Source organism: Lupinus angustifolius, chromosome LG14 (assembly GCF_001865875.1).
Source record: "Lupinus angustifolius cultivar Tanjil chromosome LG14, LupAngTanjil_v1.0, whole genome shotgun sequence".
In the NCBI taxonomy this organism is placed as follows: Eukaryota; Viridiplantae; Streptophyta; class Magnoliopsida; order Fabales; family Fabaceae; genus Lupinus; species Lupinus angustifolius.
Genome location: NC_032022.1, coordinates 5,166,807 through 5,182,763, shown reverse-complemented (window position 1 = coordinate 5,182,763; position 15,957 = coordinate 5,166,807). Strand labels below are relative to the sequence as shown.

The window sequence follows — 15,957 nt, the reverse complement described above, 5'->3', positions numbered from 1 at the left end:
GTATTGACCACTTGGTCACAAAGGCTATTATTACATGTCAATTACAAACTAATAAAAGCTTAAGCAATTAAATAGGAGGAGGGAGCCACTTACTCCAAAATTTACTCTCCATACTAGCCATCAATTCTAGGAAAATCCAATGGTTTGAATTAGTTAGTAGATCTAAACCATTAGATACCCCTAGAATTGATGGCTAAGATGGGGAGTAAGTTTTGGAGAAAGTGGATCCACACTCATTAAATAAAGACTCATGATTTATGCCTAACATCCTCCATGTTCAATATAACGTGCAGCACCAAATCAATTTAACATTTGCAAAAATTGTAGAGCGGTGAATACTGAATATTTTTTAGTAGTATGTGCATCTGTCTTTCAGTTTTTAAGTGCTTTTAAATATCTCTACTTTGAAATGTTGGTGCCCTTTTGCTATTGTTTGCAGCCCAATCGTGGATGTTTCACGACTTTTTGCAGAAATGGTCAAGCATGGTCTTCGCTGCATTGCATTTTGTAAATCACGGAAACTTTGTGAGCTTGTTTTATCCTATACGTATGTCAAATCAATTTTATGCACTTGCGTAGTTCAGTAGAATCAATATTATGATAGGATTGTTTGCTTTTCGTAGATTCTGTTCTTGTTATGAATATCCATTTTGGAACCTTAGTTTATTCTTATTTATTTATTTATTTCAAGGAAGATTTTTATGCAAGTGAATAACTGTGAATGACAGACGAGAGATTCTTCATGAGACAGCCCCACATCTGATGGATTCCATATGTGCATATCGTGGTGGCTACATTCCAGAGGTCAATTTACTTTTTTTTTTTGTTTTTCTTTTTATATCATAGACATTCGACAAAGTTTTATGTTGGTCATCGACTGCCTAACATAGCCTTCACATTTTATCCGGGCAGTGGCCTTTTAATATTTGTTGTATAATCTATCTTCCTGGCTAAATAATGTGATGTGTAATGTACTACTATGTTCAGATATTATTATACTACTCTCCATTGCAGTTATGTCTTGTGGGCATCTTCTTTCTAATTTTAGTTGTTGTCCACTGTTATGTAACATCTCTGACTAGCCAACCCTATGGCTGACAAGTCACCATGCACTTGCCAGTTAGCTATCAGTGTCTATTTGTTCCCTATCAATGCACTTTTGTTGTTGTCTGCTACTGGCCACTATCACCGGATCATTACTGATGACTTTTCTAGCAGGCAACTGCAGTATTGGTCTTGTCTCTCGCAAATGTTTTATGTCCCATCGACCCTAGCTTAGCAAGTGCCCTGACACACTCTCTAAGTAATTTATAATTACAGGCATCCCTCCATCGAGTTCGTTTTTTTTGTGGTGTGTCCAGCCGCAATGCCTGCCTCTAATCATTGCACAACAATCACCATCTTCCCCTTTATTGAGATGTGCCCTTGTCTATCTTGATCTTGCGACTACAGTGGGTGTTTGGCAACCACATCCACATTCTATTGTTTTGCTATCTAACACCAACAAATAAATTACATTTTATATATACATTTTAAAGGTGCATTGGCACTTAGTAAAAGAGTTCTTGCAGTTTCAATGATGTGACAATGCTTATGTTCAGCAATACAATTTTGTTGTGGTGTATGGGGGCAAGTACATTGGTGGATCATGCCATGAGAAGTCATAAAATTATTGAATTGAGAAGAAAAATATTCTTTTGCATTATCACTTCGTAAAATCCAAATAGGATGGCCAAATTGAGTTTGAATTTCATTGCAAATTTTTTGAAAGATAGAAAGTTTTCAAGATTCTTTCATTAAATAAGTCCATGTGCATCTTGAAAAATCATCAATGAAAAGAGCAAAGTACCTATATCTGGGGTTGATGCTGATGGACAGCCTTGAGAGAATGGTTGAACAACGGGACTACTCAAAGAGTTATAGGACAAAGAAGCAAGAGTTTGGGAAGAGCCGATGAACAATCCTAGATAATGGCTAGTTGACAGGATGTCTAGGATAGCAGAACGATTAGGACTTCCCCATTTCTTCCATGCCTTGAGGATGTGATCTCTGATACCAACATGAAAGACACAAAAAGTTTATCTGAATTGCTTGAGTGATTTGTATACACTCACTCAGCCTTTTCTATATATAGTAGAAGAGTCCATACATGACTCCATCAATTTTAGCGAAATAAAATCAAAAGATAAATACATGATATGATTTGATAATCATATATTTAGCCTTAATCAAATATAAAATATTCAAATTATTTCCACAATCTTCTATTTTTTTCAATAATCTCAACAGAAGCACAAAAATGTACCTCCTTATAAAATAGATCTCCTTTTTATCATTTCTCCTTTTAGTACTTACTCTCTTGCTGCATGTGGTTAATGGGTCGGTCAATTTTGATCATTATATAGTTCTCTGAGACTCAACACTGGTTGTTGAACTTTGACAGGAAAGAAGGAAAATAGAGACTGCATTTTTTGGTGGCAAAATTTGTGGTGTTGCTGCAACTAATGCTCTTGAGTTGGGCATTGATGTCGGAGAGATTGACGTGACTCTGCATCTAGGATTTCCTGGAAGTATTGCAAGGTATTAGTCCAGTTACTTGATATCCTTATGTAACAAGCCTTTTAATAGCTTCTATTGGAAATATCTAATTTCCTTTTCATTTTCCTGCAAAACTTTTTGTACTTTTAGCTTGTGGCAACAAGCTGGTAGGGGTGGGAGAAGAGATAGACCATCTCTTGCTGTATATGTTGCATTTGGTGGGCCTCTTGATCAATACTTTATGAACCACCCAAAGAAACTATTTGAAAGACCAATAGAATGCTGTCATGTTGATTCCCAAAACAAGCAGGTTCTCATCTCCTATACCTATTCATTTCTAAGATTAATTATATTGAATTTTAATAAGTCGAAGGGTGTATGCCTATTGTTCAGGTTCTTGAACAGCATTTGGTCTGTGCAGCTTATGAACACCCTCTCTGTGTGCAGTATGATAAGCAGTATTTTGGTTCTTGCTTAGAGAGTGTTTTGATTTCTCTAAAGGCTAGAGGATTCTTGAGTTCTGATCTGTCATCAGATTCTTCTTCTAGAATATGGAACTACATTGGTCCCGAGGTATATGGGATTTTAAGTAATCAGGTTTTATGTGTGTTTGTTCTGGTTGAATTCATTATTGTTGAACTCTCAAATATTTGGAAAAACTAAGATTAGTATCCCTCCCCTGTTTTCTCATGGTGCCTTCTCCGTTCCAGAAATTACCTTCGCATTCAGTCAAGATCCGAGCTATAGAAGCTGTAAGATATAGTGTCATCGATCAGGAAAAAAATGAAGTCCTTGAAGAGATAGAGGAAAGCAAGGCTTTCTTCCAGGTAGTGATTTCCACTTACTGATATTTCTGGAAAACGAAATTTACTATCCTTGTAGATGAAATAAGGTCATTTGTCATCTGCTTTTATCATGACCTCATTAAGGTTATTTATGTTTTACTTGATTCAGGTATATGAAGGTGCTGTGTACATGTGCCAGGGGAAAACCTATTTGGTTGAAAAATTAGATCTATCAAGCAAAATTGCTTTCTGCAAAAAGGCTGATGTGAAGTATTATACGAAGACTCGAGATTACACTGATATTCATGTCGTCGGGGGTAATATTGTATGTAATATCCTTCTCTTTGATAGAGATCCTCTGGATTATCTTTATAAGTCATATAATTTAATAACCATAGTTAAATGTGACTTTCAAGCCTGGGTGTTACTGAAGTGAAAAAATGCATGCTTACTACATTTTATAAATTCTGTGATATAAAATGTATTTTGCGTTGCTATAGAATTTTGGAATGGTGAAACTTATATTCCATAAATTTAGAAAAAATGCTCCCTTTGCATTAAATTTTAAAGTACTGCTTGGACCTTATTACAGATGGATGATGTTAGTGATTTTCAAAGTCTTAAAAAGATCATTTCCTTATTACTGTTCTCAGGCTTATCCAGCAATGGTGTGCACCATCTCTCCAAAAACAAATGCCCGAGCTCATGCATGCAAAGTAACAACTACTTGGTTTGGTTTTTATCGTTTTTGGAGAGGAAGCAATCAAATCTTTGAGACTGTTGACCTAACACTTCCTCAATATTCATACGAGTCGCAGGTGGATTTAATTTTCTTTCGGATGACTTTCTTTTAATTATCCTCCTGTGTCATCTGTTTGTTTAATGTTGATATGTTCTTTGCCTCTTATTAGGCAGCTTGGGTTTCGGTGCCACAGTCAATAAAAGAAGCAGTGATCAAGCAGAATTACGATTTCCGTGGTGGTTTGCATGCTGCTTCACATGCTGTTTTAAATGTAGTTCCCTTGTAAGTTGCTTTTTTATACATGTCAACTTTAAAGTTTCTCTCTCAGCATGCTATACAAAAGTCTTATTATTAAATCCAAGTTCTGTAGATTGTTGGTAAATATTTTGCATTTGTTGAGGGTGAGTTTGCTAACCTCTTTTTAGTTCTTTTCATTTTAAATATTCTTACTTGCATATGTATTTCTGTCATTTTCTTCTCATTAATTCACATTAATTTGAGAGTAAATTGCATCATTCTGTCCATGAATTTTTCATGAATTACACTTGGCTCATCAATCTTGTATAAATTACACTTATTTCCCTTGCATGGAAGCTAAATAGAGGGGATTGATGCATCCATGGATGCATCTAAAAACTTTTATTTCGGGTTTATGGTAAATAGAAGAGGTTGGGGTAATTTCTGAAAAGAAAATGGACAGCCTAGTATAATTTTAGAAAAAACTCAAGATTATGTCTTCTATTATCTTCATTCATGTGTAATTCCTATCAATTTTATGTCTATATACTTATATAAAGCCTTTGTTTGCAGACATATAACATGCAACTTGTCTGACTTGGCTTCTGAGTGTCCCGATCCTCGTGATAATCGATACTACCCTGAAAGAATTCTAATATATGATCAACATCCTGGAGGGTGTGGAATTTCAGTACAGGTAAATAATGTGAAAGCCTAGCAATTTAGATGATCTTTTGCTTCCTTTCTTTTTACTATCCTCAATACCTTTTGATACTTTCATGTTTTTACATCATAAATACTGTTGTTGTAATAGACTGGTAGTTTCTGTCTTAACAATTTCCAACTGCAATCAATAGCAGAATTTTAACTTATGTGTGATATTTTTGCAATGTTTGATAGGTTCAATCCTGTTTCACAAAGATCTTGACAGCTGCACTAGAGCTTCTCACATGTTGCTGCTGCTCAGCTGAAGTAGGTTGTCCTCATTGTGTTCAGGTCTGGATCAAACATTTCTTTTCTAAAATAGTTCCTTCATTTTTTTTTTCAATTTGAGCTAGTGGGTTATTTTTGGTTAACAAAATTGATATTGTAGATTAATGTTTTAAATTGAGGTTGTGGTCGCGATTGTGATTACTGTGATTGCGGTCATTGTGGCCGCTGCGATACAGATTCTGACCGTGGTGGGAATTACTTTGTAATTAAAAAATATTTTTGAATTTGATGTAGCCTGATGTAACCCAAATACGGTCTAATGTAGTTGCGATGCAGCCTGATGGGCTGCATCATTGTAATTTGGTGTCATACCACAATGATGGTGTAGTATGGTTGTGGCGGTCACCACAACTACAATATTGCGGTCACATCACATGTTGCAGTCTGCAATTTGAATCAGTGCGGTAGATTGATAGTTTGATTTTTCTTTAGTTTTCATAAAGCTTTTGCATGTTGTAGAGCTTTGCTTGCCATTCGTATAATGAGGTTTTACACAAACGTTCAGCCATAATGATCATCAAGGTAATGACTTGAATGAACCTCATAAATTTTAAAATATTATTTCCATTTCCAGTTTTACTTGAATGACCAAAGATGTTACCCATTCAGGGTATTCTGGATGCAGAAAACTGATAAAGGCATGTGCTGACTGCTGACTATATTCTGAAGTCTATTTATGAGTCTCTATTTTGGTTGAATATGAAATCTTTTCAATGTAATTCAGTTACTGCATGTAAATAATTTAGTATTAATATAATATTAAAAATGCATAAATATTGGATATATTATGTTTGCAAGTGTTTTTTATTCCAATTAATGCTTGGTGAATTTGGATTAGAAATTTTATTTTATTTGCTTAATATAAATAGGTTTTCTTATATGCTCATTTGTTTTATATCTTTTGATGTTTTAATTTTTTTTATGGTATTCTAACTATGCCCTTATTTATTTCTCATTTTTTCCATCCTCATATTTCTCTATTCCTTTTTAATTTAATTTCTAATCCACATTAAATTAGACTATTTACTTAAATTTGTACCAAATTTTTACATCTTAAACTATTTAACATCAAAAGATATGGAATAGAGAGTACTGTTTAAAGAATTTAATTTGTATTCATTGACGGTATAAATTTTTAATATATTGTTAGTGTATTATTTATCATTCGTGTGTTAACTATCATTTATTTTTAAATAGAAGTAATATACATGAATATTTGTTGATACATTGATCATAAAATAACTTATACTGTCAATATTTTTTAGGAACAATATAGCAATCTACATATTTTCTCTAGAAAAAACCATTTCTTCATTATCATATTAAAAACAAATCCTTTATTAAGCAATTTAAATTAGTTGGAAATTTAGTAAATTAAATATTTTAAAAATAAATCAAGAAAATCAACCTTAAACTCTTTATTTTTGTCTCCATCCTACCCCACCATTATCCATGAGTAAATTAAATTTAAGAAAATAAATAAAAAAGAAAAGCTATTACAATATCAAGATTTACCCTTAACTCAGCTTGAATCATTTGTAGTGATAGTTTTTATTTGTAAGTTGATTTTTGAGGGACTACATCTGTTGTCCCATTTTTTGTACCACTCCATGTACCATTAATTTTGATTGGTTGAAAAAAATTATTAAGTTAAAATTGTAATTATTAAATACTTTTCTGGCCAATCACACTTCTTGGCACGTGGAGTGACACAAAGTTGTGGGACAGTAAATGTGCTCCCGATTTTTGAAGGGAATAATTAAGAACCTTTAGCATAACTAAAAAATGTTTAAGATTGTAATCTAGTATCTAGAAAAAGGGTTTGAATCCATATAAGTTCTTTTAGAATTGAATTATGAATATGGTTTTCATAGTTGTAGAAGGATGGTATGGGAATTGGGAAGCTGTAACTTTGACTTCACAAGGTTTAACGAGTGTAATCTAGTATATAGGAAATGAGTTTCAAGTCATATATGGTCTTGTGGAATTGAATTGTAATGAATATGATTCTCATAGGTGTAGAAGATGGTATTACATTTGTAAACCTTTAATATTGACTTCATAAGACTAAAAAATATTTAAGATTGTAATCTAGTATCTAAAAAAATGGTTTGAATATATATAAGTTGGTTTAGAATTGAATTTTAATGAATAGAATTGTCATAGGTGTAGAAGGATGATATGATAATTATGAAGTTTTGACTTTGACTTCATAAGACTCAACAATGTTTGAGGGTGTAATATAATATCTTGAAAATAGGTTTCAAGCCATATATTGTCTTGAAGAATTGAATTGTAATGAATACAATATTCTCATAGGTGTAGATAGTTGGTACGGCAATTGTGAAGGTTTAACTTTGATTTTATAAGACTCAACAATGTTTGAGAGTGTAATCTAGTATCTAGGAAATGAGTTTCAAGTCATATATGATCTTATAGAATTAAATTGTACTGAATAAGATTCTCATATGTGTAGAAGAATGATATGACAATTGTGAATCTTTAACTTTGCTTTCATAAGACTAAAAAAATGTTTGAGTGTGTAATCTAGTATCAATGAAAAGGGTTCGAATACATATAAGTTGTTTTAGAATTGAATTGTAATGAATAGAATTCTCGTAGGTGTAGAAGGATAGTATGACAAATATGAAACTTTGACTTTGACTTTATAAGACTAAACAATGTTTGAGAGTGTAATCTAGTATCTAGGAAAAGGGTTTGAATCAATATAAGCTCTTTTAGAATTGAATTATAATGAATAGTATTCTCACATGTATAGAAGAATGTCATGATCATTGTGAAACTTTATATTTGACATCATACAACCCAAAAACATTTGATATTGTAGTGTAGTAGCTAGGAAAAGAGTTTCATGCTATATATTGTCTTGTCGAATTGAACTGTAATGAATATCGAATTTCATAGGTGTAGAAGGGTGATATGACAATTGTGAAGGAGAATATGAGGAAGATCAATTTTCATTGATCTGTCGCAAAATCTAGCATATGTGAAAATATAATATTGTCTTCAGAAGAAAGCACATAAGCAAGAAGATGGACAAGGAGATGTGAGACTCAAAGGAGAAATGTGTTCTTGTATGCTTTGAATGTAACAAACAGTGCCACTTCAAAGAAGACTGTCCAGAAGTGAAGGACAAATTGAATAAAAGATTCAAGATGTTTACATAAGATGACAACTAAGATGGGGATGGGTGAATTAGTTGATGGGAGAAATAACTAATTTTTATGCAATGTATCAGAATGTAAAGCAACGAAATATTGTTGCAGAAATTAACCAAGTTAAACTCAAAATGTAAGCACAAGAAGATGGTAGAAGAAGAGTACACAAAGACTTTTATACTAGTTCACCTTCTTGTCCACCAAAGACCACGTCTAGTACTCTTTCAATACAAGAGATTTTTCCACTAGATACTTTGAGTTGCAATTACAAATTCTCTCCCCGACACCCTTGTACCTTACACACTCACAAATATCCCACCCTTGGAAAACAACCTTTCCAAGTAAGCTTTTCCCCTTACCACCACACCCTTGTGATAATAAGTTTAAAATATGATGAAGAATGATAATAATGGCAGAATTGGCTTTACAAGATATGACAATGCTATAACTTGCAATCCTTTGACTCTTAATATACTTACCAAAAAATGCTCTTGAAAAGTGTTTAAGAAAAAAAATTAAGAACTTGCACTTTAAACAACTTCAGAAAACTTCTGAAAATTTAGAACAAAGGTTGAATGAAAGTGCCAAGAATTGTTTACAAAAGTTATGAAATTTCTCAACAATGTTTTTGTGTTTGATGTATGCAAATGGGTGTTCCAATGCCTTTAAATAGGCTTCCAATAAGCCATGGTACCCTTCCAAAAGATTGAGACACGATTGGAGTGAAACCCATTGAGTTTGGATGAAAACATTTCATTTTAAATTTGAAAATCTTGTTTGACAACACAATGTAATCGATTAGGTAATTGGTTATACTGTGACAATTATTTTTAAAAACTGTTTTTTTACTCAGGTAACCTATTACGTAATCCCAGTAAACTATTATCAACTGTCACACAATGCTTGTAACATGTTACTATGATCAAGTAACCCATTACTTGGCATATAAAAAGTATTTTTCTTAGAGTTTTCAATTCTTTTCAAAAAATACTTTTAACTTTCTATGAGCGTTGTTACTAACTATACATTGAGTATAAGGATAGAAGTACCTAAGAAGACTTAGTCTATGAATAATACTTGAAGCTCAATCATCTTGTATTCATGGTCTTCTTCCTTTTTCTTCTTTTTGTGATCTTGATGTCTTCATCAAAACCACACCAATGCTAGGAGCAAGACCTTCTTCACAATCTCCCCTTTTTGATGATGTCAAACCAACATCCTTTGAAAATTGATTTTTCTGATCTAGCATACTTCATAAGATATAACTTTGAAGGATTTGAGTATGCTCCCCATATCTTGTAGACTCCCCCCATCTTGTAGACCCCCCTTTGTTTTTATGTATGTGTCTGAAATAAATATAACATACAAATAGACAACCCAAATTTTCTCCTCTTTTGACTTCATCAAAAAAAGGAAAAGTGAAATTTCCAGCACAATATATACATATGAAAAAGTTAACAAAATACAGGTATGACTTTATAAAAAGCCAAGGCCAGAATCTGATTGATCATGCCTAACAATTGATAATGCTATATAAGATGAATAAAGCTTTGTAAATACCATAGAATTTAACATATAATTTAGCAAATGAAATCCATATGTTCAAACATCAAAACACATAAACCATGTTCAAATTGTAACAACCATAAAACAAAGTACAAATCCAACAAGTTAAAATATTAACACCAATACATTAACATTAACTAATCCTAGACCACTACTCTACGAATCCGGTGCAGGCTGCTCAACTTCAAAATCCATGTAAGCCAAACGGTTAGAAAGACTATGAAGCTCTTCTTGGACTTGTCTGTTTGAAGCATCAAGAACATCCATCTTGATAGAGATATAGCCCCAAAGAGAAGAGAGCTCGTCCATGATCATCTGGTCAGAATGAAATGAGCTTGAGGAGGATGATTTAGTTTGAGTAGGCATATCAGAAGAAGGGTTTTCCAAAGGAGTTCCATGAGCATCTCCATGATGCTTGTAGATCATGTATGTGGTGTCTCTAAAAAAACCCATTTTGAAAACAATATCCACATAAATTTTATTCTCCTCAGCATCTAGTGGAAATTTAGATTCTCCAACAAAAGATACATAAAAAATGCTCTAACATGACATTGATGATGATTGCATAAGGCAAGGGTTATAAATCATCTCTAAAGGTCCACATGTGCCTCATTATCATCCGAGTCTAGTTAATTTGAGCATTATGCTTAATAGCATACATTAGTTGTAACTCCATATCGCTAATTTGCAAATGGTTTGAAAATTTTGGAATTACAAAAATAACTCAAAAAGTAATGAATCAAACGGTCCTCTAGGTTTAAATTACCCACATATAGGATGTTGTTTTTGACTGAGTTACCGATAGTCTTTTTCTTACACAATTATAATTCCCTTTTGGAAAAGCTATACATAGACTGATAGAAATCTTGTTTTTTATACCATTCTAAGTCACTTTGGAATCCTGACTCTACTATCATCCTTGTAAAGAGTAAGTCAATGCAAATAGAACTCAAGGTTCTGAAGTCTATGACAATGTTCTTGCCTTTGACATATGAAAGTATCTTATTTTTTCTAAAAGAAAGATTGCACTAGAATGCTCTAATCAGTTCAAGATAGTAAGCACAATGCTTTCCGCAAGAATCAAAAAGTTTTTGTTGCTTAAACTAGGCAGGGAATAGAAAACCATCATTCTAAAAGCCGATAACATACAATATTTTCGAACAAAGATGGGTCTTTGATGGAAATTCTCTTTCAAGACCTTTTATTGTTCTTCATTTTCTAGAAGTCACGCCAAGTCCAATGTATTAACTCTGGTTGAAGATAAATGCCATGAAAACGTATTAACTTTGGAGATAAATGCCATGAAAACGAAGTTTTAGAAAAACTAGGTTTTGAGAAAATGAGATTTGGAGGGTTTTGATTTTGGCCACTAAATACAAAAATGAAGGTTGTAAAACTTTTAGAAATGAAAATGTGATATGAATGGACCAAAAAATCACCCAAAATAATTAAGAAATGAAGTTTTTCAAGTGAGAGGAAGGTTCCACGGTTTTTGGAGGTTTGAAAATGGAGAAGATGAAATTGAAAAGAGGTAAAATGTCTTATATACCACACAGTGTAATCGATTTTTCTGATTAGGGTAATCGGTTACATAAAGTACAATTGCCCAGTTTTCAAAGTTTTACACATTGTAATCGATTACATCTCCAGAGTAATCGGTTACTCAAACTTTCTGCCCAAAATATTAATCGGTTACACATATAGTGTAATCAGTTATTGACTATTCAAAAATGAATTTTTTGTATTTTAAGCATATTTAAGCACAAGTAGGCATGGTATACATATAATGAAGCACACATAATAATTCATAAACATGTTTAAAACAAATATGCTTCACCAGAAATGCCTAATTTATGTCTAATCTTATAAAAAGAATATTTAGCTAAAGGTTTAGTGAAAATATTAGCTAATTCATGATGAGTATCAACAAATTCCAAGAGTGCATCTTTATTTTGGACATGATCTCTAAGGAAGTGATGCCTTATATCAATATGTTTGGTTTGGGAATGCATAACCAGATTCTTTGTCAGATTTATAGCACTAATATTATCACATCTCAAGGGAATGCATCCTAAGTCCAATCCATAATCTCGCAATTGTTACTTGAGCCACAACACTTGGGCACAACAACTACCTGCTGTTATGTATTCTACCTCTGCAGTACTTAGAGCAACACAAGCTTTCATATTACAAGATCATGAGACTAGAGTATTTCCAAGGATATGACAAGTACCACTTGTACTTTTCCTCTCAGTTTTGCATCCAGCAAAATCTAAATCCAAGTATCTCACCAAGTCACATAGACTTCCTTTTGGATAAAATAATCCTACATCAAGAGTGCATTTAAGATATTTCATTATCCTTTTTACAACAATTTGATGTGACTCTTTGGGTGTTGATTGATACCGAGCATATAGACATACACTAAACGTGATGTTAGGTCTACTTGCGGTAAGATAAAGAATGGAACCAAGCATACCTCGATACTTAGAGATGGCAATACACTTCTAGTATCATCAAAATCTATGTATGTTCCAGAACCCATATGAGTGGTAATTGGTTTGTAGTCATCCATTTCAAATTGTTTCAAAAAATTCCTGCAATATTTAGATTGACTAACAAATAAGCCATCCTTAGTTGTTTGATATGAAGTCCAAGAAAGTAATTTAACTTTCTCATCAAGGACATCCCAAACTCCCCTCGCATCATTTTACCAAACTTGCCACACCAAAGATCATTTATAGAACCGAAAATAATATCATCGACATAAATTTGAACAAGTAAAGTGTGATGATCAATTTTCTTAATAAGTAGTATAGTGTCGACCTTTCCTTTGGTAAATCTTATTTCAATTAAAAGCTTGTTAGATGATCATACCAAGCACGAGAAGCTTGCCTTAAGCCATAAAGAGATTTCTTAAGTTTATAAATATAATATGGATGATTGTAATCTTTGAAACCCAGAGGTTGTTCGACATACACATTTTCTTGTATATAACTATTTAGAAATGAACTCTTTAAGTCCAATTGATATAACTGAAAGTCCAATGAATATGCATATGCTAGCAATAATCTAATAGCTTCAAGTCTAGCAATCAGAACGAATGTTCCATAAAAGCCTACACCCTCATCCTGGTTATATTGTTGTGCTAGTGTCTTGCTTTATTTCTTATGATAATACCATTTTCATCTGATTTATTTCGAAAAATCCAGTGTGTGCCTATAACATGCTTATCTTTAGGTATAAGAACAAGTTCCGAAATTTGGTTTCTTTTAAAATGATTTAAGTCTTTTTGCATCGAAAGAATCCAATGCTCATCCTCAATTGCATCATCAATTTTGGATTGTTAAATTTGAGAAACAAAAGCCATGTTAAGACAAGCATCATCTAACTTTAGGCGAGTCAAAACTCCCTTACTTATATCACCAATGATGTTATCTATATGATGATCACGATGAGTTCTCTATTCTTTAGGTAAATTAGAATAAATATGCTCATCTTGTGAAGGTATAATATCATCTATCATCAAGTTCTCTATGTTGGTTGTAACTTCAGAAATGGATGAGTTAGGCAAATCATCATCATCAACATAGACTTATCTTATAAAGAGGAATTAGTCACATCAAAAGTTACATGAATGGATTCTTCCATGGCTAACATTCTCTTATTAAAAATTCTAAAAGATTTGTTTGTAAGAGAGTATCCAAGGAAAATTCCTTCATCCGATTTTGTATCAAACTTGCCTAGGCTATCCTTACCATTGAAGAGTTTATAGGAGGTTTTCTTTAGAATTGGTCTTATGAGAACTCAGTTTGATACATAGGAAGTAGTATTGACAACATCAACCCAAAAATACTTTGGGAAAATTTTCTCATTCAACATAGTACATGCTAGTTCTTCCAAAGACATATTTTTTCTCTCTACCATTTTGTTGTGGTGTTCTAGGAGCTGAGAAATTGTAAGTGATACCAAGATCATCACAAAATTCTCCCCCATGGTCACTTCTTATATGAGCGATTTTTAAGGATTTTTCATTTTTTACTCTCTTAGCATATTTGATAAAGACATTAATTGCTTCATTATTGTGTACCAAGAATAGAGACCAAGTATATTTTGAGAAATCATCCACTATCACAAGAGCATTGTAGTTACCACCAAAAGTTTTGATCCTAGAGGGGCCAAATAAGTCCATATTTAATAACTGTAATGACCTATCAGAAGAAACTATATGCTTTGGCTTGAAAGAGGTTTTTGTTTGCTTACCCTCTTGAAAATCACTACATAGTTTATCTTTAACGAACTTAATGTTAGGTAAGCCCACAACTAAATCTTTCTTAGTCAGATTATTCAAATGGTCCAATTGTGTGAGCAATTCTCCTATGTCATAACCATGCATCATGATCATTTATAGCTAAACACTTAATTGGAAATGAAGAATCATTTAATGCAATCATATAAATATTATTAATTATCTTACCAATAAGTTTAGAGTTATTTGTTACCTTACTTTCAATGATGCACTTGTCGGGGTAGAATGCCACATGGAACCCTTTATCACAAAGCTGACTTATACATATAAGATTGTGCTTGAGTCCCTCAACATATAGAACTCTTTCAGTTGTAGTAGAAGGTGGCTTCCCAACTCTACCAACTCTAAGAATTCTTCCTTTGTTGTTATCACCGTATGTGACATAGCCTTTGTCTCTTGGAGTAAGGATATATAACTTCCCTTTATCGCCCGTCATGTGTTTTGAGTAGCCGCTATCAATATACCGTAAATCGCAGGCGGCTCCTAAATATTTCTACAAAACAAGTCACATGATATTAGGTACCCAACAATTTTAGGGTCCTAGGGGGTTAGCACCTTTCTCAACCATTGATAATTTCCTAAGGGTACACCATATTTTCTTATCATGGAAGTGTTTGGTGTATGTCCATAATGTTTACAATAAGTGCAAATAGGTTGGTGTTTATGTATCCTTGTTTTTAACTTAGAAACATGATGAGTATGGATACCTTTGAAAGTGCAAAGAGTCAAGACTTGCATATTTTAAGTTGACCTTGGTTTTGATGAAGATAATGGACATACAAGAAAGCTTGAAGATCTTGTAACAAACAACAAGCCGAAGACTCAAGGGTGATATCCATAAACTAGGGCTTTGTAATTTTACTTTACTAGAAGTCTTAAGATGATTGCCTTAAATCGAGTCTAGGTTAGGTAAACCTAGGTGGGAGTCTCACAACAACTTAAAATGAACAAGACTAAAATTGAGACATAACATCTAGAAATTATATGATAATTAAGCTCATGCATCTACATACATGGTTTTGTGCATTAAAGGTATAACATATTTGAAAAACATGTATTGCATGATCACATGTCATATAGGTAGTTTACCATTCATCAATAAACTAAAGTTTATACAGCATAATCGATTATGTGTTGTATATAATCGATTAAATACATGTGAAAAATCATTTTATCGATTATGTATAGTGTTAATCGATTATCAGAATTATAGTAGCTAACCAATCTGAAACTTATGGTGTGTTAATCGATTAAGTCATTGATTAATCGATTAAGAAATAACAGAAAACCAATTTTTAATAGCTCGTTAATCGATTAAGACACAATATAATCGGTTAATGACAACATCAACATGTTTGCTATAAAGGCTGTAATTCTAGGCCATGAGGCATAACTTGAACATTCATTTTCTTACATTGCATTAGAGTGAGAAATTGCATTAAGAGATGGCGCATCCATCAATCGTCCTCCGATATTCAGTGGCGAGGGGTATGCCAATTGGAAAGTGCACATGAAGATATTCATCGCGATGATTGACACGTATATTTGGGAATCCATGATCAATGGTCCTTTCATTCCACTACACTTGGTGGACGATAAACCTAAAGA

The 15,957-nt window shown here is 32.9% G+C and overlaps 1 protein-coding gene across 6 annotated transcripts in view; it reads left to right on the top strand.

The window, feature by feature from the left end:
- The window catches only part of LOC109326999 (uncharacterized ATP-dependent helicase YprA), a 13,464-nt gene extending 7,386 nt beyond the window's left edge, over positions 1–6,078 (top strand). The window contains exons 15-27 of one of the 6 annotated variants that reach the window (XM_019559957.1): positions 440–547; positions 729–804; positions 2,444–2,580; positions 2,689–2,848; positions 2,932–3,111; positions 3,249–3,365; positions 3,493–3,648; positions 3,977–4,141; positions 4,235–4,347; positions 4,876–4,999; positions 5,203–5,298; positions 5,755–5,817; positions 5,905–6,078. In XM_019559957.1, the coding sequence (XP_019415502.1) occupies positions 440–547; positions 729–804; positions 2,444–2,580; positions 2,689–2,848; positions 2,932–3,111; positions 3,249–3,365; positions 3,493–3,648; positions 3,977–4,141; positions 4,235–4,347; positions 4,876–4,999; positions 5,203–5,298; positions 5,755–5,817; positions 5,905–5,928 (1,519 nt within the window). In that variant the 3' untranslated portion in view covers positions 5,929–6,078. Of the gene's footprint in view, positions 1–439; positions 548–728; positions 805–2,443; positions 2,581–2,688; positions 2,849–2,931; positions 3,112–3,248; positions 3,366–3,492; positions 3,649–3,976; positions 4,142–4,234; positions 4,348–4,875; positions 5,000–5,202; positions 5,299–5,754; positions 5,818–5,904 lie in introns of those variants that run through there. The other 5 variants (XR_002105305.1, XR_002105307.1, XR_002105306.1 and 2 more) reach the window with 5 other exon arrangements.